The following is a 25,387-nucleotide window of genomic DNA, read 5'->3' as shown; positions in this document are numbered from 1 at the left end:
AGTCCTGCGCCTTAAGCTAGCCAAGTGGTTCAAATGCGCGCTCCTGTTAGGCCTAGGCGAGATAAGTGGCAACCTGCGCACAACAGGAGTTTGCTGTTCTCCCAAAGTTCAGCTTTAGTTTCTAGCTCTGTGGTTCAGTTTTAGTTTCTAGCTGCGTCAGACTCCTTTTTCTGTTTCCATCCCGTAACTAAAGTCAGGCTTTTCATTTGGGAAGCCCCCTCAACAGAATTCGGTCACTATTCAAGTTACAGTGGAGGTACTTTTGTTGCTCTCCTTCTGCTTGCTTTACCCTTAGGAGACCGTAAGTTCCCACTCCTCAACCAGATTGTAAAGAATGGTCAGTAGCTATGTAAAGGGAGGAACTCGATTATCCAGAATCAAGGGCGTGATTTCTGTAGCTCCTCAGCACGCCCAGACGGTTTAGGGGAGAGCGCAGTGATGTTATGCAAGTTTTTGGATTGTAGCTGAAGTCTGAAAACCTGAAATCACTGCCAACTGCGTGGAAGAACAAGGAAGAAAATGTAATTTAGTTGGAAATGCTGATCTTTTCCAAATGTCATCTGTCTATTCTTCCTCAGTCCCCAGTTTTAAAACTGGAGGAGTTCTGTATAAACAATCAAAACTTGTATTTTTTTTAAGTAGTTGTTCTGTTGAAAATAAAGTGCAGTTCATACGTAATCTTAGTTTGCAATGAAAGTTCTAAGTTCTTAATTCTACTGAACTGTACTAGTGCCCTAATCGTGGTAGGACGTTTGGTTAGGTGCTTAAGAAGTTATATTTTAAAATGACTGTGCTAATCTAAATAACTTTTGTGAATGTAGAATTGTTGGCCATCAGAAAGTATATTCTTTATGTTTTTAATGTCTTAGTTTAATAGAGTATTAGATTGATATTTAATTTCTTATGATGGGACATTTTATTTAGTAGTTTTCATTACAATTGGAGGAGGAGATAAGGGCTTTAACCGAAAGCAGGAAGACTTTCAATTAGTTGTGGCTAATTCTGTTCAATTGCCTCTTGTGGAGGTCATGCTGCCTTATTCATGAAATGTGAATGGCTCTATTGACAACATATGGAACTGAACATTGAATGACTGGAGGTGAACACTTAGGAATAATAGAGGGATGAGAAAGAGAAAATGAATACAGTGCTTCCTGGAGTGTGTTTAGAAATGCTTAGCTTATTCACGGAATCTAACTTGTCTTCAGTAGTTTTTCCATGTCAAGTTGTCTATTGTGGTCATGCTAGTGTGCAATACTATTTATTTTTCGTGGATTTAGATGTCTGGAAAAAAAGTCCGTTGCCCTTGATTAGAAGTTGGGTTGAACCAAAAGGAAGGGGTTCGATACCTACTTAAACATTGTCTTAAATGTAGCTGACCTAATTAGGATTTTGTTTTGCAGATAATTTGGTGGCACACTAAAAACAAATTAGAGTTTATTTGGTTAGCACAGTCTTTAATTACATTTCCACCAGCAGTAAATTGTCTCAATACTAGTCCACATTCCTTAAATGTATGTGAAAATAAGTTCCACTTGTATAAATAAGCACTCAGTCTGTTGTCAGGAACCCCGCTGTGATCACTCATTGGACAGCTCTGTCATTCTTGTATTTCTGTGACTTTTAACCATCTTTGTAGGTGTCACCAAACCATGTGGTCTGAATTCTTTATTGTAAATATTTCTTTTGTTTGTACCTAAAGCTCTGGGGGTCTCCTCTCTCCACTTTTGAAAGGAGGAGAAAAACACGTGGAATTGGGTTTTACTTACTCTGTTATTTGATATTTTAAAATGGGAAGTCGAAAAGTTTTTCATAATTAGAAAACCATCTTAAGGAGATGATTTCCGAGTTCAGATATAAGTAGAAAAATGAATGTTTTTCCTCCCCATATCTTACCTTCCCTTTCTTTAGGTATTCAAAATAGTGAAAGTTTGTCTTTGGACTAGTTTATGAAAGCACTTTTCAGACAAAGTTCAGTGTCTTTTTTTTCATTTGTTGAATTTGCAAATTTAAGAAAAATCTCTACATGTGTATTTTTCCACTTTATTTGATTGTGATTTATTGCTATAGGAGTCCCATGTGTGAAAAGTTGAATAGTTTGAGCTGTAAAATAATAATACTGTATCAGTACTCCTTTTAGAAAATAACCTCTAATACTTTAATGAAAGTGGCTCTTAAAAGAGTAACTATGTGAGCGAGACTCTGTCTTTAAAAAAAAAAAAAAAAAAACAGTAACTATGCAAAGCCCTGCTCACAACTACCATTAAAGGCAAGCTAGAGTTTATGTCTAGAGTTTGTGCTTAAACAGTTCTCAACCTAAAGAGGAATGCTTGTTAGAATGTTATTTAGCTCAGAGACGGAAAAGTTGCTAAATTGCCAATGAGAACTTCCAGTATTATGAAATTCTCACTGGCATTTCAGAATTATTTGTCTTTTGTAGAAATGTTTGGGTTCTCAACAGGACTCAGGCAAAAGTCCCAAAGGTAGTTTCTGCTGGTGTGACTTCTTTAGTGTTGACCTGCTATAAATCTTCTGGTCTGTACCAGAATTGGGGGTGGGGTGGGGGTAATAGTCCTTATGGTTTTCACAGCTGTTTTTCTATATTTTCCAGACTAAAACTTGAATATAGCAGGCTGATTTATGAGTCACTTTGGATCAGTGTCTTAAAACAACTACAGCCTGGCTTTTTGTTTTTCGGCTTTCCAGATTTCTGCTGAATTAGCAGCTCTGTAGGCCCCAGTGGGATTGATTAAGAAGCTGTGCTGGATTTGCATTTAAAATTTGACTTGGAAGTCAGATTTCCAAATGCCAAAAGGAAGAAAATGATAGCGTGAACCAAATGTTGCAAATTGATTATTTTCATATATATTTATTCATTTGCTAATATGTGGGAAGAGAGATGTCTGTCTAACCACGTAGAAAGAGTTTGATTTTCAAGTTTTGGCCAACTGAGTTCTGGGTACATAGGTAACACGTCTGTACCTTACTATCTTTCCCATTCATTAACCCCCCTACAAAAAGTTTTTGTAAAAGTTTTGTGGGGAGGATGTTCATTAATGGAACTCTAAACATGAAGAATCTGCCTTTCTTATTGAATGTTTTATGTTCTGGGTTTAAGAAAACATCGACATTGTACAACTTGAATCTGTTTTTAATGGTGTAGCCATAAAAACAATATAAGGAAGATTTAGGAAAATGTGACATCCCTTAACTGGAAAGTAATCATTTCTCAAATGTAAACTATATAAAATCTAAATTTAGGTACACTAAAAGTTTCATAGCTGTAAGTATTTAGCAGTAAAAGTCATTTAAGGGGTATTTTTTTTCCCTCCTACATATAATGTAGTTTTAACAGTACACAAAGCTCAGGAGTGGAAGTGTGTTGCAATAACTGAAATATTTAAAGTTGTCAGCTCCTGCTTCTGGATCAGAAATGAGGGGTCTCCACCACGTGCACTGGTCTCTGAAGGCAGTTTCTTATTTTTTGCAGGTCTTTTGTAGGGGGAATCTTATCCCATTGCTAGTTGAAACAAATTTAAGCACTCCATCTCATTTCTCTCACAGGATTGCCCTGTGAAATAATCCTTAAAATGAAGTGGAGAACTCAGTTTTAGTTTTTTTTAAATTCTTAATTAAAAAGAAAATCACCTGTGTTAGATATTAATGCCAAATTGCTTCCCCCTTTCTTTTTAAGACCTGAAACAATAGGGGATGCAGTTTTATGCTGGTTCAATGCTCTTTAGTTAAGTGGGTCCAAATGAGACTTTCTGTTGACTCAGGCTACCTCCCAGGTGAAAGACTCTTTTCCTTGGTTGTTTTTTAAACCGTGTGGGAAATCTGTGACTGTCTGGGGTGCTAAAAGCACACAGGTTTTGTTTGAATCCTAACGTGAGTTGTTGGGCTCACGGCTTCCTTGATGAACTCCAGATGGACTTGAGCTGGGCTGCGAGGGAAAGTGTCTGGCTCCAGCCAGCGTGGTGAGCAGGCACAGCAGTGGTTGTAATTGCAGGATTTTTATAGTTTAAAGACTGTGCCAGATTTTTTTCATGTTATAACTCTACCAGAACAAATCTACTCATGTCTGTCACTGTCTGGTAGGTCTTTGGGCAAACATATTTCAAATGAAACCTTGCAGATTGTTTTTTTTAGGTGAGAAAGGGAATCCAGGTTTATGCTCAAAACACAAACTGAGAGACTGCAAGGATCTCTGATCTCTAATTGTTAACTAAGCAACCCTGTGCTTCTTTGGAGGTGATTTCTCTTTATTTTTTAGGAGGGGTATACTTATGCATATAACAAATAATTTACACTTTTCTTTAATCAACTTTCGTAGTTTAAAACTTTAGTTATTTACAAATCTCCATTTTAACACTGAAAAAATTAGTAAGGGTTGAGTAACCTCTTTCAGTGGCAAGCTTTAAGCCACTATTTGTTAGCCTGGTATTTCATCGCTCTTGAGCCATTTCATTTTTATTACACTATTTTGAAGGCACATAGTCAATATATTAACACATATTGGGAATATAACCAAGAATATTTGCTAGAATTTATTCCGTATTTTGAATCTTAAATAAGATGACTTTCTAGCGTCAAGTATTGTGTGTGTGTGTGTGTGTGTGTATATATATATATATTACACCCTGTTTATTGTAAAAACAATAAACCCATATATATATATATATATATGGGTTTATTGTTTTTAACAGTGATGATGCTCTATGGAAATTGTTACTAAGTTAAATTGAGTTACTGAGTAAGAAGCACATTTATTTTAATGATTGAAATCTGTTCACAAGTTTCCAGTGCAATCTGCTGAACTTTGTTAGATGGTGATGTGGTTTAAATGATATGTTATATTACCAGATATTGAAATTTAGGGAATTTAAGAAAGCAGAGGGTTCAGATTGTTTTCTATCCTCTCAACACTCACACACAAAATAATACTTTAAATGATTTGGTGCTTTAAGGCAGAGAAATAAATATGTATGCAAAGCAATTTCTGTTTTTCTTGACTGCAATAAGGACATTGATGCTTAAATTTATGACAATAAAAAGATTTCTATAGAGCCTTTAGTTTCAGCAACCTGCCTAATTAGCTCCTTTTCATAAACCATGATGTCATCGTATCAGGTTGGGAGTGGGGAGATGGGAGGGCGAAGCAGACCTGCCCGTTCACAAAAGATCTGTTCACCATGTGCCAAAAAACATCTCTTAAAACGTTTGTGGGCTTAAAGTATTTGAATCTGCCAGTCTCCTTAAACTAATTTTGTCCTTGGAGTTTGTATTTTTGAGTTTGGCATTTTGGTTGCCATCTAGTTTGTGGACAGAATAGACCAGTTATTTCTCCTGCTCCCGCTAGTGTTTATAGAGATAGTTCATAAGCCCATTTAGCACTATTTGTGATTTTTAGAAATGACTTATAATTTACTTTTTGTTTTCTCATAGGGACTTAAGTCACAACAGATTATCTTTCATCAAGGCCAGTTCCATGAGCCACCTTCAAAGCCTTCGAGAAGTGTGAGTCTTCATTATTTCGTTTTTTAAGGTTTGAGTAAAATACATTACCTCTTATGTTATTTAACTGTAAAGAATACTTGGATTATAGTAAGTTATTCAAAACTTTTAACTTGGGAGGTATCTTGAAATAATATATAACGTTTTCACCTCTGTGAATTACAGATTACCTAATCAGCTTTTCTTTTTTCGGCATTTACAGGAAACTGAACAACAATGAATTGGCGACCATTCCAAATCTGGGACCAGTCTCGGCAAATATTACACTTCTGTCCTTGTAAGTGAATGTTAGCAGAATTCCTCATGTATGTTTGCCGGAACCTTGAGTGGGATTTCCATAGGGACTAGCATAGGATTTTAGAAGAAAAATTTGGATATTTTCTTCAGGGTGTAATAAAGATAGGCTCTTTAAATTGGTTAACTTGTTTTCTAGCCTCTAACTCTGCCATCCCTAAATTTCATGTATTCTTATAACAACACACTGTACACTTTGCTGTCGGTGCCAAACTGGTCTTTAAGACTCAAGGAGACCAGCTTCACCCCATAGAAATGTGTATCTGATCATATTCTGTAGACTAGGACATTAATTCTGGTATTGCTCAATGGTTGGCTTGGGAATCTGTGGATTACGTATTACATACTTCCTAGTGGAGAATGAGCAGAGTTGTTTTGTGAGGAGAAACCATTGGCATATCCTGTTTAAGTGTGGTACCTGCAGTGGAAATCAGAGTTCAAAGAGAGCAAATCAAAATACCAGCCTATACAGTAAAAATTAAATAATGTGACTGAAGACAATGTTGCAGGTTATTTTGCAAATACAAGTTTTTAAATGCAATTAAGGTTGTACCAAGTTTTCTGTATTTTTAGTGTAGGTAATATGTATATACATGCACTTATGTAGGCTTTGGAATAATTTTGACTTTCAGTATTTAAAGGTAGCATTTAGAATACCTGTGATTTAATTGCTAAAATTTAAGTAGCTTACCACCTTAATCTTAAATAATTAAAAAACATATTTAAGCTACTAATGTTAAAAAATTTTTTTCTTTACGCAACTTAAGGAAAAAAACCACCATTGTTAGTCGCTTCTGGGAAAGGTGTTGGGAGGGTTGAAATTATACAGTCAATTTCAGGAAAGCTGTTCAATTAATAGAGTGATCACTACCCAATTGCTTACATCTGGTGATTTATAGAGATTTGTTTTTACTGAGGGCCCAGGTCAGCTAAGTCACGGGTGTAGCCGCTGTGTCTGCTTTCCTCTGTTTGAATAAGAGCTAAGTGACATTTGATACTGATGTGGTTTTTCCTAAGATCAGAAACAGAAAGGAATGAAAGAAAAAGCAGTTGGTATTTGACAAATAAACACTATATTTAAAAAACATTTTTTATGCTAGCATAAATACCTTTTTTCTTTGTCTTTTACAATTGCTTAAAATGTTAGAATCTAAATGGAGTACTTACTGGTTTTGGTGTCGTAAACATCTTCAGCTACTCTTGTTTGACCAAGGTGGGCTTTTTAAATTCCACTTTGCTCTTCCTGTCCTCTCACTGCCTGTTGGCAGATTCTGTCAGTATGTTTAAGAGAACTTGAGGGTCATGGCATACTTCATGGCTGAGAGGATTTGCAGTGCAGTTTTGAAATCTGGGTGGGATGGGACAAGCAGTCTACTCTTTGGCATGGTATAGCGTTGAGAGCATTAAGAACTTGTGAGGAAATGAGAAAATTACAAGTAACCTAGTGTTTTACACTTTAAAATTATAACCTGTAGTTAGAAAGCTAGCTAGAATGACCTCTCAAAAGTTAGAAATTTGTGCTCCTTCAACATTTGTCCTTATCTCCATATTGCTTTTGTGTTTCACTTTAGCAAGTGCTGGGTGTGAAATCACCCTGAGTAATCTCACTTTCTTTCTCCTTAATGTGTTATAGTACCTCTGGCCAGGGATTGCTTTGTTCATCTCACGTAATGATACATCCAAAGTGTAATCTAGATTACATAGACTCTGGGAAGAGTAATTTATATCATGGGGCTGATAATTCAATGTGGAGAGTAAAAATGTGTTTTTATGCCTAAGAAATATCCTGACAGATTTACCTCTCTGGTTGTTTTTATCTACATATGTTTTGGTTCCGCCTGAGGCTTCATTGGATATTGTAATACACAGTCATTGTTTCTCAAGCACTTTAAATTTCTGTGTTGTGTAGTAAAACATTTTCTTTTATGTAGAAGCATGTGAAAATAATCAAAGCTAAAAATCAGTTCTGAAATACTTTTTGAGATTAAAAAAAATCTGTTAAATTGTATAACATGATACAGATTGAAAACTTGCTGTACACCACAATTAAGTCTCGTATCTTTCACAGTAGTTTTTAGAATGATTTGACTTTCTTCTTCTTATTATTATTATTATTTTGAGATGGAGTCTCGCTTTTTCACCAGGCTGGAGTGCAGTGGTGCTGCAATCTTGGCTCATTGCAACATCTGCCTCCCGGGTTCAGGCGATTCTCCTGCCTCGGCCTCCTGAGTAGCTGGGATTACAGGCACGCACCACCACACGCAGCTAATTTTTGTATTTTTAGTAGAGGCGGGGTTTCACCATGTTGGCCAGGATGGTCTCGATCTCTTGACCTCACGATCTGCCCGCCTCTGCCTCCCAAAGTGCTGGGATGACGGGCGTGAGCCACTGTGCCTGGCTGACTTTCATATTACTAAGAGTTTTTTGTTTGTGTCTTTTACATTTTGCAGAGGAAAACATTTTTACGAGTTATTTGCACAGGTTAAATAGTTTGAAAACTCGTGTTTAAATAAAATATGTAATTAGTTGAAGTCTTAACCTTAGGATTTAATTTTACTGCTCCATACTGTTTCCATTCTGTGCCATAAAGATGCCTCCCAGCTGGAGGGGCATGCAGAGAAGACTGTCCTGGTGAGACCTTTGTCTTCTCATAGCTATAGGAGCCAGGAGCTGATAATTAGATCAAAGGGTACCCCATGTCTAGAGATGAATTCAGTTAGGGACCTGTTCTTCATGGTATCAGGGAATCTGGGATGATGGCAATCTGGGATAATGCTCCATTAACAAAGCTCATCTCTAACCTTTTTAAGAATCTTTTAGCAGGTACAAGACCCGAATAGACATGCTTTCTTTTGAATCCCACACAGAACTGGCTGAGAAGTCAACCCATGGGCGAGGGGCAAGGCGTGATTTGTGTTTTCTTAATTTTTCTCTCACAATATGCTAGCTATAGGAGGATGACATATTTTTTCAAAAGTGGAATAATCTTTGGAATGAACATATCTTAGAGTAAAACTCTATTGACCTGGCTTACATAAGGGAGTTGATTTTTCTGAATGTACAGTTTCTGGCTTTGTGTGATGTGGAATGAATTGCTCAAGCATTGGATGTGATGGAAACCTGTGCTACGGGTTAGGGAGTTTGGAATCTGTGAGTTCTACAACATCGTTGAAGAAAAGAGCCTTGTTGGTTACGAAATAGAGCCAGTTGTGATGCTAATGGTTTATGTAGTGTTTCCTAGCATGCAGATGCTTGCCTGGTGTCCTAGAGTGGAAGAGTGTTAGGTCAGTGAGTGTCAAAGAGGCACCTAGGGTACTTGTTAAAAATGTAGATTCTCAGACACTATCCCTAGAGATTCTAAATTAGTAGATTTGGGTGGGACTCAAGAGTATCCATTTTAACATATGCAATACTCTAATCAGATATTGCATAAATATTTCTAGAATTACTGATAAGGGCCAGTCTCATAATCAAGTAAGCCTTTTCTCTTTATTTCTTATCTCAAGTTCTTCTTAGTCCATCACTGTCTTTATTAAAGTCCATCATTATCTTTCCAGAGGTGACATTGTCATTATTCCAGAGAAGTTATTGTAAATATTGGTTACCTTTGGGTAGGACACCAAAACATGGACTTACTAGTGGAAAGCCATTCAAGATATGTAAAGCAGAGTGACCTGATCAGATCTGCTATTTGAAAGTGTCACACTGGCTTTAGTGTGGCAAATCACCTGGGAGTAGCAGGAGGATGGTTTAGAGGGGCAGATAATTAGATCATGTGATAATTGAGAAGCCACGGTGGCCTGTTCTCCAGTGAAGTCGCGTCATTAGAATTGTGATTAAAAGTAAAGCTCAGGTCAGGTGGTCTGAAATTAACTGCTGGTTTGTAACCTTGGGCAAGTTACTGACTGACTGTGTTTCCTCATCTCTAAAATGAGAATAATACTGGTGTCTATCTCACAGAATTACTGTGAAGATGTAGAGAATATAGGTAAAGCTGTCTTGCATGTACTGAGTGCTCAGTGAATGTGAGCTGTGATAAGGATGACGATTCATTCAATTAAATTTATGGAGTATCTACTATGTATCAAGCCTTCCTTTAAGTGCTAGGACACCCCAGTGAAAAAGCATACAAACTCCCTCTTATCCTGAGGCTTCCATTCTAGTGAGGACAGAAAAATAAATAAGTAAATTCACATCAAAAGAAAAGTTAACATCAGTTCATGATCAATGCTATAAAGGAAGAGAAAGGAGAATGAGGGGATTAGAGAGCTCTGGCAGTTGTTCTTTAGTGTGGTCAGGAAAGGCTCATATTTACCAAATCCTGCTATATGCTGGATTCTAAGGTTAGGATTCAGAAAGCAGACAGGAATCCCTGCCCTCATAGAGCTGACCTTCTCGTGGAATGAGAAACATAAAAAATAAATAAGAGATGTGGTCAGAAGGGGATAAGTGCTGGGCAGGAGCAGCAGGGAAGAGGTGTCAGGACAGTGTGGGCAAAGAGGGGTTTTGCAGTTTTAAATGGGGTTATAGGGAAAGGGCCACGGGAGGAAGATACTGGAATCAGGGACTGAAGGTGAGGGAGGGAGTTGTGTGTGTGTCTGGGGATATTCGGTTGTCTTGCTAAGCCTCCCATGCCACATTCAGGCCCATCTTACCTTGTATATCCAACTTAGACAGTAATGAAATAATTTTGTTTATATTTTTCTCCTCTGCTGTATTTTGAGGCCTCTGTAGCTAACTGTTCTTTACCCTAGCATTTAATGCAGGTATATGGCATAAGTTAGTGTTTAATTAATGTGTGAATTAAGGAATATTCATGGAATAACCACATGCTCTACCTAGCATAATTCAGACAGATCTCCTTCTAGCTATTTAGTTTAAACCAGTGGCTAAAGATTTACATTAGCAATAGCATATCTATGTTTTACTTAACTTGTGTTCAGTTATGCACACTTGAGAAAATAATAAATTCTGACAATAGCAATAATAATTAAAAGGAAAAAAAGGACAAGAGAAGTAATTTAACACAAGGATTCAGCTCACCACTCTAGCCAGTGAGTGCATGCCCTAGAGTATGTATGAAGTGGGAAATAAAAGCCCCCTTTCCCGTATGCCTTTTTTTTTTTGAGACAGACTCTTGCTCTGTCACTAGGCTGTGGTGCAGTGGCGTGATCTTGGCTCACTGCAACTCCGCCTCCTGGGTTCAAGCAGTTATCTGCCTCAGCCTCCTGAGTAGCTGGGATTACAGGTGCCCGCCACTGCACTTGGCTAATTTTTGTATATTTAGTAGAGATTGGGGTTTCACCATCTTGTCCAGGCTGGTCTTGAACTCCTGACCTCATGATCCACTGCCTTGGCCTCCCAAAGTGCTGGGATTATAGGCATGAGCTACCATGCCCGGCCTCCCATATGCCTTTCTGAGTGTGAATATCTCAGCCCACTGAGGGTGACTTTGGTGTTCAGAGATACAGTTTTTTTCACAGCCCCTGTGCCCTTCATACTTCTGAACTATTTTAACAGACCCTGACCTAAAAATTTAAAGTGCAAAACAATAATGACAAAATCTTTCTCTTCCCAAATCGATCCGTTCCCACACTGAAGGAAAACTGCCCATGTTAGGTTCATTGAGAGAGGAAGACTGTCTACATAAAGTACCTTGCAGGTGTCATAAGAGATCTTCAAGGGTGTGATGATGATACATGGTTTTCCCCCCATCTGCTGGCTTGGAACCTAATGCCGTGAGATGTGGTTTCATTGCATCATACATCCTTCTGTATTGGAGATACGTTGGGGGTGCTAGACAGTCATGCCCATTGCTATGCTACAGAGATGAATACTGGGTGGTAGGGAGTATTGGCAATTTGTATGGCATGAACTGTAGTTATTGTAGAATCCCAAGGATGATGATTTTTCTTTTCCAGTTTTGAAGCTTCTACAGGCACAGCACGTGTAGTTTCTAATAGCGTGGTCACACATCTCCTTCCAGGGTCGGACTTCTATCTTAGTGAGTTCTCAGTCCCCTCAGCCCCCTAGAGTCTCAGATACATAGAAAGTACTCATTAAGAATCAAGTAGATTGGCTGGGCACGGTGGCTCATGCCTATAATCCCAGCACGTTGGGAGGCCCAGGCAGGCGGATCATGAGGTCAGGAGATCGAGACCATCCTGGCTAACATGGTGAAAACCCATCTCTACTAAAAATATAAAAAATTAGCCAGGTGTGGTGGCACGCCCCTGTAATCCCAGCTACTCGGGAGTCTGAGGCAGGAGAATCTCTTGAACTTGGGAGGTGGAGGTTCAGTGAGCCGAGATTGCCCCACTGCACTCCAGCCTGGGCGACAGAGCAAGACTCTGTCTTAAAAAAAAAAAAAAAAAAGTTGAGTAGACAAGAGAAATCATGGGCCCTTGTGCTGCGGAAGAGAGACCTGAGCTGGGAATTGGACTCACAGACGCACAGGTTTTCGTCTCGCCTCACACTGCTAACCTGTCTGACCTTAGGCAGACTTAATTAACTTCTTTGTTTATCTGTGAAAACAGTCTAAGATGTCTGCCCGTCTCTCTCCTAGGGTTCCGGTAAAGGATCAAATGGCATAATGTACATGAAAGAGTTCTGAAAGTATGAGCGGCAGCAGCTGCTGCTTTTGTATTGCGGTGGGCTTGGCAGAGGAGCAGAGACTGGAGGCAGTGGGCCAAAGTGGATTCTTGAGTGGGAGGGTCACGGGAGGAATGCAAGATTTAGAAACATTATCCTGCCAGCACGAGGTGAGGGAAGGAAAAAGCACTTTGCTTTGGGGGTGAATTTTCAGGAAAACTTCTGTTTTCTTCAAATAGTTCCTAAAATTTGATGGATACTCAATTATAAATAATAACAATATTTGTACCCTGAGGGCTTGTGTGTCTATAAGGTGAATTTCAAGCTCTTCAGAATGCCTAGCAACAATGCCTGCTGTGTGCTAAGTGCTAGGGAACAAAGAAAAATAAGATTTGGCCTCCACTTTCAAGGTGCTCTGAACAACAGAGAAGACAGACACTAAAGATACAGCCTAAGTGGGTGTGTCTGGGACAGTGGAGTATGCCTGTGCCGGTGCCTGAACATGGGTTTCAGGATGTGTGGAGCGTGAGGGGAAGTGAGGTGGAGAAAGAAGGAAACTTGTGTGAGTTGGTAAGGATCAGCTCAGGAAGCTTCTTCCATGCTTGGGTGGTTTGCATGTTTGGTGAGTCATTGAAGACGGTCTCTTTTTTTTTTTTTAAGCAGGGCAATAAAATGACTACAGTTAAGCACAGAATCTGCTTTTCTCTTTTTCTTTGATAGCCATTAAAGAAAAAGTCATTCATTTTCATTCATTAAAATCATTTCATTTTCAAAATCAAGTGGATACAAACAAATACAGCTTTGATAATAAATAATTATGATTTGCCAATTGCCTCTTATCCGTTGACCCCTGGAGCTGTTAGTGATCTGAGCCCTCCTGTGTGTTAGGCCCACATCTCTTTCTCATAAGGGGAAACTGGCCATGAGGCGGGAGTCATAGGAGCGTTGGCTTATGAATGATGAATAGGGTAGAGTTGGCCCTAGTGATCACAAATCAGATCTGCAATATTCTCCTGTTTATGTACTGAACCCAGCACCATAATAAGTGAGAATTTCATTCATAAGCATGCATTCCTCATTACGTTCCAAAAATCAGACCATTAAGTAAACAAGTTTGGGAAACACTTATTCAAGAGACTGTTGCTTGGGTGCATGGCACAGAGTTTATTTAATCCATCAAACTCAACTTACAACTTTAAAGTAATATTGATATTTTAATATGCTGTCAATGTAGAGGTAAAGTTGCAAAGAGGGAAGGTAAGCGTTGAATGTATTTGCGAACTTCTCGTGGTAGGGCAGCCACTTGTCCACATCAAGTGATGATGTCTCAATGATGTACAGTAGAGCTCAAATAGTTACTTTTTATAAAAAACAATACTTTTATAACTCAGTATTTGAAAAGTGGTCATCAGTTTCTCTTATTAATCATGGAAGTTGAGGAGAAGCTTTAGCCACAATTAGAACTTCAGTTTCTGGGGAAATTGGAGTTTTGCTTTGATTAAGTGGACAGAAACCATATCCCATCCTTACTCACATCTGAGTGTAGAGAAACCCATGGAATTTGACCGGCTTTACTGCCGAATTTATCCAGAGCGTGTGCTGTCCTGATGCAGATGAATGGGCTGTTTTCTTCATATGTAAAGGACCATCATTGTGTTAGAGGCTGTCCTAGTCCGATTTCTGTTGCTTATAACAGAAAACCTGAAACCTATACAGAATACCTGTAAACATCTTTAATTTATAAAGAAAAGAAACTTATTTCTTATTATTGTGGAGGCTGAGAAGTCCAAGGCTGATGGGCCTCATTTGGTGCGAGCTTTTTGCTGCTGAGGACTCTGCAGAGTCCCTAAGCTGTGTAGGGCATTATGTGTCAAGGGGGCCTGAGCACGCTAGCTCAGGTCTCTCTTCCTCTTATAAAGCTACCAGTCGCACTCCTGTGATAACTCATTAATCTGTTAACCCATGAATTCATGGATGGACTAACCCATTCATGATGGAATCACCTCTTAAAGGCCCTATCAGTAGGACCGCATGCAGCATTACATTTCAACATGAGTTTTGGAGAGGACAGATGTTAAAACCACAGCAGGGGACTGCAGCCTTCACCAGTACATGCAAACCAGATATTATGTGTAATGGAAATAAACTCATGAAGCTCAAGTCTTACAAAATAAACGCATAAACATCTTAATATGATAAGTTGTAATCTTTTATTGGATTTTAAAATGTTTATAGATGACTTACACATAAAAGAGAGTTTACTATACACAGAGCTGTATTTGTAACAAACACTGTAAGTTTATCTTCACGTTTAACTATAAACTGGTCCCCAGAATTCATGGTTGCTAGGTTTTTGAATTCTCAATTTAGAATGACTGTATTTAATACATAAATTTGCGATTGTTGCCTCGTTCTTTAAATCCTTCAGCAGTTCCCATTGCTCTTAGGTGAGGAGAAAAATCTTTCTCAAGACATACAATGCTCTGCATGACCTACATCCTTTTGGCCCATTGAGCCGTCTCTGGATTCACTCCTCTGTTCTCCAAATGTGCCAGGTTGTTCCAGCCCTGGGTTCTTTTGCATGTGCATTTCCCTACTGCCTAGAACACTCACCCTCCCTATACTCTGTTTAAATCGGACTCTTAGGTTTCCCCTTACACATTTTTATATCTCCTTTATTATAATGTCTGCTTTATCATATAAGAAATTGTATTTTTTACTCATCTATCTGTTATTCTTTAAAATGTTTCACCCACCAAAATGAAATTTTGCAGCGGCTGAGATCATGTCTGTTCGTTTCCCCATTGCAGCCCTGGCATGTAGCACAGTGCCTGGCACATGGTGGATTCTCAGTACATGTTTGTTGGATGAATGAATGGATGGCTTAGTCTAGGTTAATATATATGGTTAACTTTGCTCTTCCTGCCTTTCCATTGTGTTCCTTAGTAAGACTTGGTTTCTCCAAGGTAATGACAATTTGAGATTTGACAATGACCCATCTTGGGCAACCTTTCTGTGGTGTTTCTTGAAGCCCATAAAATTCATCCCCATGTACTTGACTTGACTTTTCAGTATAGCTTGCCACAAAAACTCTTGTGTTACCAATTTTTATCCTGAACCTACAGCATTCTCATGCCCTTTCTCACCTTCACTCTATTAATAGCCATTTCAGTTGGTGCTTTAAAGTATCAGGTACAACTTCTACCAAGAGACGTCTCTGTGCCAAAAGGAGACTTGTTCTACCAAGAGAGACAAGACAAGAAAGCTACAGCCAGTCTCTTTTCATGATTAGGATGGCAAGATTCAACATGTGTCTCTCTCCTGGCCTAGTTATTTTTTCCCGGTTCTCTTCCTTTTTCGGTTTCTCAGTTGTCTTCTATAGGGCAGAGGTTCAGGGCCCTAGTTTGATAGAGAGACCGAAACAATGAAACAGAGCTCTAGTAGTACCACCTACTCTCTCTTTGGCTGAAAGTTGCTTAAGTACTAAATTTAAAAGATGAAAGACAAGGCAATTATAAACACCTCCTTTCTGATACTTAAAATCACCTGCCCGCTGTCTCCCTGTCTCTCATCTAGCTTTATCCAGCAGCTGGAGCAGTCTGTAGAGTGAGGTGGAAGGCAAAATGAAATATTAAGGCAATATTCATGCTGCAGGTATCATACAGCACAGGATAAACATGGCATACTTCGACTGTCAGTTTTACCATGCATGAGCGATTTTAACCATTTTTAAAATAAGAAATTATAAAATAGAATCAAAATGAGAATTTATTTTTTTTAAAGAATAAGGTGCTTTGTGATCCCACACGAGGTATCAATGTAGGATAGAGGACAGTTCTTCAAAGATGAATGGATGTTTACAGACTCAAGGAAGTAGTCGATTAATTGTATAAATCTCTCTTTTTCTTATTCTCCTCTGGCCTTTATTTCCCCAGTATGGTCCCCCTGTATATTTTAAAGAAAGGTTGAAAGGAGTTAGGAACAGCTTGCTATATTATATAACTGGTTATAACCCATTTGTTGATAGTTTAGTGTGCTGTTACATAATTCTAGTAACTTGGAATCGGAAGAGGCATTTTTCTCTATGGAGAAATCCCTGGAAGGGAGGTTGTCTGACCTCCCTCTCCTTCATCACTTGTAAGAACAAAAGCTCATTCCTGGTGAACAGCCTTTCCATAGTGACTAATTCTAATTGCTAGGACTTTTTATACATTAAGCAGAGCTCTGCCCTTCCGCAGCTTCTACCTGCTGTCATAACTCTGTGTGCTGGAGAAAACAACTGACCTTTTCTGCATAATTCTTAATTATGCAGAATAATTACTCTTAATTATAATTAATAATTATTCATAATTCTCTTTTCTGCATAAGTCTTAAAATATAAGATTTTCTTAAAGCCTTCCCTTCTCCTGGCTCATAATTCTCATTCCCATTTCTTGTATAGCATGAATATAGACAAGTTCTGTCCAGTGGGACTTTCTGCAATGATGGAAATGTTCTGTATCTGTGCTGTACATGGTGGTAGCCACTAGGCAAGTGAATATTGAACACTTGAAATGTGGCTAGTGTCAGCCAGGTTTTGAATTTTTAGTGTAAATTTAAATAGCCACTCATAACTAGTGGCTGTTATACTGGAAAATGTAGGTCTAGAGGCTTAAAGTCCTCCCCACCACATACCTTTCTGTCCCGACAATAGAAACACAATGCCCAGAACAAGATATCTGAGATGTGGTCTGACTTATACAGAATATGGTGGGGCCATCTCTCAACCAGAATACTGGACATTAATGAAGCTTAAGATTATAGTAGCATTTTAAACACCATGTTATATTATTGGCTCATACTGAGTTTGTGGTCAGCTGATGTCACTGAGCTTGTTGTCACTTCTCATAAGAATTGCTTTCAAATAGGCCTTGTAAAAATGCTTGATTAAAAATCCAAAACACTGCCTTATCCCAGCTCAATTCTCATCTTGCTTTTTGAGCATTATTTTAGTGCATTGAGAGGTTTGGATCACAATTCATATAATATATGAATTACACTTTTAGTTCTGTGGCATTTGCACTTGATCATTCATGTCTCTGTTCGTACAAATGTCGACAGCATAGGGTCACAGTAGCTGCCACCAGCTGTTTCCCTAAAGGTTAATGTCAGTCTGAATAAAGGCAAGGGATGTGAACTCACCTGCCTGTATGATAATTGTCACCACATTTTCTGTGTCTTATTCACAAGGACAAGATAAATACTTGGGTGAAGTAAAGCTACTCTGTGTCTGCATTCTAGTCCCTTGGTCTGTGAACCATACCTATCAGGTAATTTAACTGGATGTGTTTATATGGAATCAGTCATCTGTATGATAACTGATGCAGTGTTTTCTAGTTTGTACTATCATCTGAAGTGAAAATTCCTTATGTAGGCTAATTTTAAAAATAGACAGATCTAAGCTGATTTTTTTTTTTCTGTAAAACAGACTACAGTTTATAACGATTTTATTTTGATGTTTAGAGAAAAACTGGTTTTAGTCATTGAATATCTATTGAAGACTTGCTATTAAGCATGATGGACTGAGTACATTCATTTCACTCTGCTCCTTCCTACAGTCCCTTTAAAATAAAAGTAAAGGAGTAAAAAAGTGTATACCAGTAGGAGCAAAGAGAAAATAGAGAACACGAATAGAGGTTACAGTCCAAATGAAAGATGCCATACAGATTTTGCAAGCAAATGGATAAATTGGTAATTGACTTAAAAGAGAGAAAAAGTGAAGTTGATCCTTAAAAAAAAAAAAAAGAAAAAAAAAGATGCTGCAGAACCTCAAAGTAGCTTAGGAACTCAGAATCTATAAAGATGGGAGTGCAGAGTAGGACTGAAAACAGGATTGGTTAAAACTTTTGAATGGGAAAATAGAACTAACCAGACCTCTCCAGATTTCTTCTCCAAAACTTAGAGCCCAGTAACTACCTTTCCCATGACACTGAGATCTGGAAATTTAACTTTGGGAGAGCTTAAATAGAAAGTCTCTGGCATTCAGGACACAAGCCCAGCTGTGAAGGGGGTGATGATTGAGGGCAACGTCTTCTGAAATCAGGAAAATTAAGTCAAATGTGAATACTGAAGGTGACGCCCTCTCCCCTCAGTTTATTTCCTGTTAGCCTTCCCAGATGGTAGCAGTCAAGCTGTACTCACCAGACTGGAGGTTGGAGAATTTGCGAGAAGATGCACAGAAACTGACATGTGGCCATTTCATCCTAAAATAGGTCCCTCATTCATCTGTGCTGGCACTCACCATTCAGCAAGCCCATACCACACACAGCCCTCAGGAGGCTTTTAGTGCTGCTTTTTATTAAGTATGAATGAGTACCCAGTGATAATCAGACTTTTGAAGAACATTCTAACAATGAAGTCACAGTCTGAAACAAATGAGGAATGAGAATCAGAGACAAATGGAAGAAGAAAGGAAGGTCGAAACAAATTTAATACATTTGGAGAGAAAAGAGATGATACTGTGTCCACAAAACTAGAAAAACATGGCGAAAAAAAAAAACTGTTAAAGGAATATTCAGAAAAGTTAAAAATACAGTACCAGACACTTTAAAAAGGTAATAAAAATATTGGGAGAAAGTTGAAAAACTCTCTCAGAAAACAACCAGAAAACAAGGACTGGAAATCAGAGCAGGAAAAAATGAGAAAATAGGAAGATGAACTAGAAAATCTAACACCTGTCTAACTGGAATTTCACAAAGAGACGTCATTGGAAGCGGAAAGGAGGAAATTACGAAAGATGCAACAGAATTTCCTGGAACTGAGTCATGTACATTTCTAGATTGAATGGACCTACTGAGTGACATCTCAATGAAAAGGCAAAGATGGTCCTATGAGGACTGTGCTTCCAGCTCGACACCATCAGCTGGGAACATGGTAGAAATACAGCTTCCTTGGTCCCTACCCACACCCAGTGAAACAGAAGCCCTGAAGGTGTGGGCTTAACAGTTTGGGCTTCCAGAAGCCCCTGCCCACCGATTCTGATGTGTGCTGAAGTTTGCAAAACACTGGCGCAGAGAGTCAGAATGACCTCTGGCTCCCCAAGCTGGCATCATCCATGAGCAGTGTCTTCAAAATCCAAAGAGAAAAAGATTAATAACTTGAAGTATACACACTCAAACTGTCAGTCCTGTAAAGATATTTCTAAACATGAAGTGATAGCTTTTACACATGGTTTCTTGCAAAACTAACGGAAGATAGACCCCAGGAAAATGAAGGAGTAAACCAAGAAAGAAGAAGACTAGGCATCCAGGTAATGGGGCTCCCAGGAGGAGAGAGGTGAAAAAAGCCCCCAAGAGGGAGGGTAGGTTCTACAAGAGGCTACAATTTTTACATGATGCAGTCGTATGACTTCTCTGCAGCAAATCTGGTTATTTGCAGTGTTTGTCATCCAGATCTAGAGTCACAACTGAGTAGAGCTGGAAGATCATTTTATTTTCCTCTGTTTACAGGTGAGAAAACTAAGGTTCATAAAATATAGTAGATCAAGACACAGAACCAGGAATAGAATCAAAATCTTCTCTCTGGGGAGCTGTAGTTTGAGTTACTGTGTCCGATCTGATCAGTAGGTTGATTAAAGTATCACAGTTTTATGTTTACACTTTCTGGCTGGCAGCAGTAATGGACATTCTCATTTCTGATGTTTATATGCATTTTGAGCAATTGCTAAGATAAATCCTTATGGTGCATTCTATAGCTGATCTAGAGTGTCTGGACTCTAGTTTGTTCACTCTGGGGTCTTGAACCCATTCTTTGTCCTGAGCTCTGGGGATCCAGAGATAAATTAGAGTCTTCTTACTTCTTTCCACTCAGAAGTAAATCACAAGCTAGTAGGGGAGACTCAAACCACATCAGTGGTCCGACATGTGACTGCCTCAAAAAAGAAATAGGAACATTTTTAAAATTTACTAAATCAGAGTAGAGTCAATTGTTATTGTACATAAATTACTTCAGATTAAAATAATTTTTCAATGTCTTCTTTAGCCTGTTGTCTTCGAGGATTTGCTTTTTGAGTTTCCATTTACATAAAGGACTAGATTGAATTTATACTTGAGGATCAAAGCAGGACTGTTTTGTATGTGGTGTGAATGGGCTTTTGACTCCTATTTCTTGTATTTCTTTTACTGATTTTGTTGTCGTTGTTGTTAGGAGACAGGGTCTTGCTGTGTTGCTCAGACTGGATTTGAACTCCTGGCCTTAAGTGATCCTCCCACCTCAGCCTTCCAAGTGCTGGAATTACGTGCATGCACCACGGAGACTGGCTCATATTTCTCTTTTCATTTTTAACATGTTATGACTGGTGCGTGACTAGGACACTGATTATTGCGGGACCTCTATATTAAAATATTAACATGTGGCCATCTTTATTATGTTTGTGAACCAAAGGATAATTATATTTTAGGTTGTCCTGGCTTTTTGCTGAAAGAACTGACTCTGCTTCTTATACCAACGATCGTTTGCTGGTTAGTGTCCTTAATTCTTCATCAAGAATCTGTCTCCTTGCAAAAGTTTCCTCAGCTGGCTTTGCTCTTTGATGTCACGGTACCAATGGACAAGTTTAAACATGTGTTCTTTTAATGAAACTTCTTAATTATCTTTTTAGAAAAGAGATGAGCAGAGACAGTTTATTTTTTTTATCTGTATGAGCGGAATTCTTTGCTTGCCAGATTTCTGTTAAAAGTAGCCTGATACTATGGGGTGCTAGTTACTCCAGCCAAGATAGTTTTGAAGGAAGCTTTTTGGAAGGGAGTGGGGGTTATTGTTGGAAATATGAGTGACCTGTAATGTGTTTGCAAAACGTAGTGTTTTCTTTAACAGTTTGTAATTCCTTTATAAATGCTGCTAAGCTGGTTGTTTGCAAGTTATATATAGAAATTAGTATTTCCTTGGGGCCAGGCTTAACTGTACCAGTCAATACATTTAATCTGCTTGCTTGATGGTTATTTGTATGGAATGACCACAGATTCAGCAATTTGTTAGTTGCAATCACTGAATTGGACTTACGGGATGTGGTTAGTCATGGATTCTAAGAAAAGACGGCATTGCAAACATAAAAAATGGCTTCGCATTAAATTTCAGTGCACACATCCTCTTAAAGGAAAATGCGGCATGCAGATACCTTTTCTAAATTGCCTAGATTGCATGTCCTTACACATCACAGCTGCAAGGTCTTAAGCTGCCTGTTATCTTGTGTATTAGGTAGGTGACAGCTGCAACTATTGACAGATATCTTATTCAACAGGAAGCTACACTTTGATTGGTTTAGGAATTCCAGTGTGAGAAAACCTGATATTCTGGTTCCGCACTAACAAAGAATATTTCACTCTGGTTCTCCTTTCAGACCCTGAAATTAAACTAACACCATTTATATCCACTTAAGAGAGCATGAAGGTGAAGGTTCTTTTGAGACACTTATGCTTTCTGGAGATTACAGTGAATCAAGAAGTAGAACCAACCATCACACTAAGTGGTCATATCACTAACCTCATAAGTTATAGTTTGCTGTTGTTAATTTGGTATAGATTTAGATTCAAGGCAGGTGTTACCAGTATCAGAACAAACTAGCACAGTTCTTATGTGAGAATAACGCACTCATCCATTTTCTTAGTGATTACAGACAAATTAAAATGCCAGTATTGGACTGTTCCGGGCAGTAGCATCTCATACCTGAACAAGGGGGAACCCTAGTCTGAACCCTGTGTCTTAGAAAACCTCCCATATCAGAAATACCAAATGCAATGGTAATGGATAGTGAATGAGAACTCCAGTAGAGCTGAACTGGGTCCCTGTGGCCAGAGGCTGCAGGGATGAAAGAGCTGAGCCTGTATGTCAGCGAAGGAGAAAACACAGTATGTGCCCTGGAAACCAGAGGAAGTGTGGTGCCTCACCCCTCAACTGGGCATTGAGGTCGCCCATCGTCATGCTGTCATCTGTCCTGCATGGAGTAGGAGCCTCCTGCTGGTTCCCTTGCACCTAATCTTGCCCTCCTCATCCCAGTCTTTCCACCCACAGCCACCAGAGTAGCCATTCTACAATGTACATGTTATATTGTCACCCCATCATTCGACATCCTCTGGCCCCCTCCCCACAGTTGATCTTGAGATAAAGGCCAAATACCTGACGTGGTTTCGAGGGCCCAACTTGACTGCTCTCATCTTCCAGTGGCCTTACTCTTGAGCCTCTTCTTTCTCCAGTCTCCACCCATGCACTCTGTACTCCACCATCAGGCATTCTTTCATTTCCTCAAAGGAAGCCTTGGTCTGCTCTCACTTGCCCAAGTCTTTGCCTCTGCTTGGAGCACCAGCTGGCTTCTGTCTGTTGCTGAGCTAACTCATCCCTCAGATCTCAGTGTGGCCGTTTCTTTCCTTCCTTTGGGAAGTTTTGCTGACCTCCAGCACTCTCCCTACTGCTGTGGAGAAGTCTGTCCACTGCTTCCACTGTCCCACTCTTCTTTCCTGTCGCTGCACTTAGCACACTGTAGACAGCTCCCTGTATTGCCTGCTGCTCTCCCCACTAGACTTCAAGCTCTGTGAGGTCGAGGGGCATGTCCATCTTGTTCATGTAGAACTCCAGCACTCTCAGAGTTAAATAACATCAAATGAAAGTGGTAAGCCATGTTTGCCTCTGCATTTTAAAGGTATTTGGCAAAGATGGCTGAAAAGTGAAATTGGCAACAAAATGAAACCATTATCGTTGGACCCAAGAAGCTGAGGCCGAAATACCTGGGACTCCTGTTTTTCCAGTGGCCTCTTAGAAGCCTGAGGGAACCATCTGGCGTTCCTGACCAGCCCAAGTCCCCAGGTCTGTGTGTCCACAAGGAACTAATTATACTTCACTTCAGAAATTATTTAACTGTGGAACTCCCTGTACTATCAAGAAACATAGAAGACCAGAATATTCCTAGTCTCTAGATGGATTTGTATGAGGCTGAAACACCTTCCAATATTTTCAGTTCATTTGGTGATTTTTGAACAATGGAAAGATGGTATTTCCACATTAAGTAATGGAAAAAGGTATTCAGAGTTGTATTTTTGTTCAAGCGTTGCACGTTTCCTGCCAAAAATATTAATTAACTACAGTGCCTTTTAATGTGTTGATCAAGTTTGGCATTTATTCCTATTTGGAGAAAAATTAAAGCTGGAGTTGAGTTGAATCTTTGTCTTCTAAAAGTGGATATTTTTTGACCATTTGCGTGAAATATGTTTTTTTTTTTTTGAGGGTTTTAGATGATAAAAAAGATTTTTTAATTTAGTTTTTAAGATAGTTGTCTCCCATTTTTAGCCCTCTTCATGATACAAAGCAAGTTTTTGTTTGTTTTTTGTTTTGTTTTAAATTGGTATGGTATATATCAGGTGGTTATTTGCCAGTTAGTCTGAGAGCTAATAAGAAATGGGTATTTGGATTTAATTCAGTTCCATTAGGACAGATTTACATTTTTGTGATACAGGGACTATTATTCTGGCAGTTGTAAGGGATTTTTGTGCTAAGAAGCAGTGCTGACAAAGACAGCACTGTGCACGCTCCATCTATAACTGAGCACTTTCACACTGCAATTTAGGAGGTGTGCAGTTCAGGAAATTGCTGGCTTTGGCTGGAGCATACTTTTACTGCAAGGAAAATTTTATTCGTCACTCAAGTAATTGGCAGTTTTAATACCTTGTTCATAATTACCTTATAAACAAACGAATATATAAACCAAAGATTGTATGGTCTGTTATCTAACTTGTAGCCTTATTTGACCAACATGATAGACACCTGTGGGGCTCCCTAGCCCCTAAACTAATTTGCTTTATTTATTGCACACATCCATAGCTGAGTGTTTTGTGTTTGTTGTTGGTAAATACAAATGTAGCTGTACTTGCCGCAGACAGCCTGGGGACCAAAACCAGATGCAGAGTTTGAAGGGAGATAGGGCTAGGGATGGAGGAGGGGATAGAGAGAGGGGCACTTCAGAGCCACTGCAGTGTTTGTAGGAGGACATCCTGCTAATGCAAACATTTGGATTATGCATTTAAGAGAAAACTTTTGTCCCCTAGAGCAGTGTGGTTTTATTTAACCCACACACCCTGACCCTAAGGCCTTGTGGCTTGTCTCTTGGATGGAATCCATCTCCAGGACCTAGGAATTGACTAATTGTCTCACTTGCATTACCCTGTACCTCACAGCTAGATCAAGGAGTTTATACACAGGCGAATCCAGATGTGGGAAATGGTCAAAAGCAGAGATCATGGCTGGCTTGACTCTAAACAAAAGTCTGTAAGGCTTTGTGGGAATTGAAGGGCTTGAGATTCATTTGTGACTTGTACATAGGACTGCTGAATTGTCTCGTTTTTAAACTTTATTATTATCATAAAGTTCCACTCTTAAGATACGCATTGTCTATGCTAGTTCCCTGACATTAGATTTTCTGATGACTTGGACTTTAAAGTTGGAAAAAGACAGTCCACCCACAGTCCTTAAAAATACTGTGCAGAAGGGTTTTAACAATATTTCGAGAAGCTTTCTTAAGTTGTTGTTTAAAGATAAAATGTATAGCCTGTTTTCTCCCTTTATTATTCTCTTGTGAAGAAGGTGGCACCTGCCAGGAAGTTGGCCATCTTAACTCTGGTAGATGGTGAACTTGTGCAGGCCCTGGGGCCCCCTCTCACCTGCAAAGCGGGCGAGCACAGATTGGGAGGGGCTCTGTTCTGGGGCATTCTTAGTGTTGGCATGATGATGGCTCAGTGAGCCAGAGTAGATTCCCAGATCAGTTTAAAACCAGAAGTTCATCATTTTTGCAAGGTGGGAAGTAGCAGCCTTTTCAAGGGGGGTACCCATATGTATGAGAAATTAAATGCCAGAATATCTTTCATACTCTGTATTCTATGAAAGAAGCCTTAAGGGATTGCTTTAGGAACAGTCCGGGCTTATTCTTTGAGTTGGCTCGGGAATGCTTGAACTTGTTAGGTGAAAA

At 39.1% G+C, this 25,387-nt stretch overlaps 1 protein-coding gene across 2 annotated transcripts in view; it reads left to right on the top strand.

Moving 5' to 3' along the window:
- LRIG3 (leucine rich repeats and immunoglobulin like domains 3) overlaps nt 1–25,387 on the top strand; it is a 47,030-nt gene that overhangs the window by 774 nt on the left and 20,869 nt on the right. For both annotated transcript variants that reach the window (XM_012469791.2, XM_012469792.2), the window contains exons 2-3: nt 5,446–5,517; nt 5,717–5,791. In XM_012469791.2, the coding sequence (XP_012325214.2) occupies nt 5,446–5,517; nt 5,717–5,791 (147 nt within the window). The remainder of the gene's footprint in view (nt 1–5,445; nt 5,518–5,716; nt 5,792–25,387) is intronic.

This window comes from Aotus nancymaae, unplaced genomic scaffold (genome assembly GCF_030222135.1).
Source record: "Aotus nancymaae isolate 86718 unplaced genomic scaffold, 86718_ANA_hifiasm-v0.15.2.pri h1tg000016l, whole genome shotgun sequence".
In the NCBI taxonomy this organism is placed as follows: Eukaryota; Metazoa; Chordata; class Mammalia; order Primates; family Aotidae; genus Aotus; species Aotus nancymaae.
The sequence above is the reverse complement of the archived record's forward strand: the minus strand, read 5'-3'. Positions and strand labels throughout refer to the sequence as shown.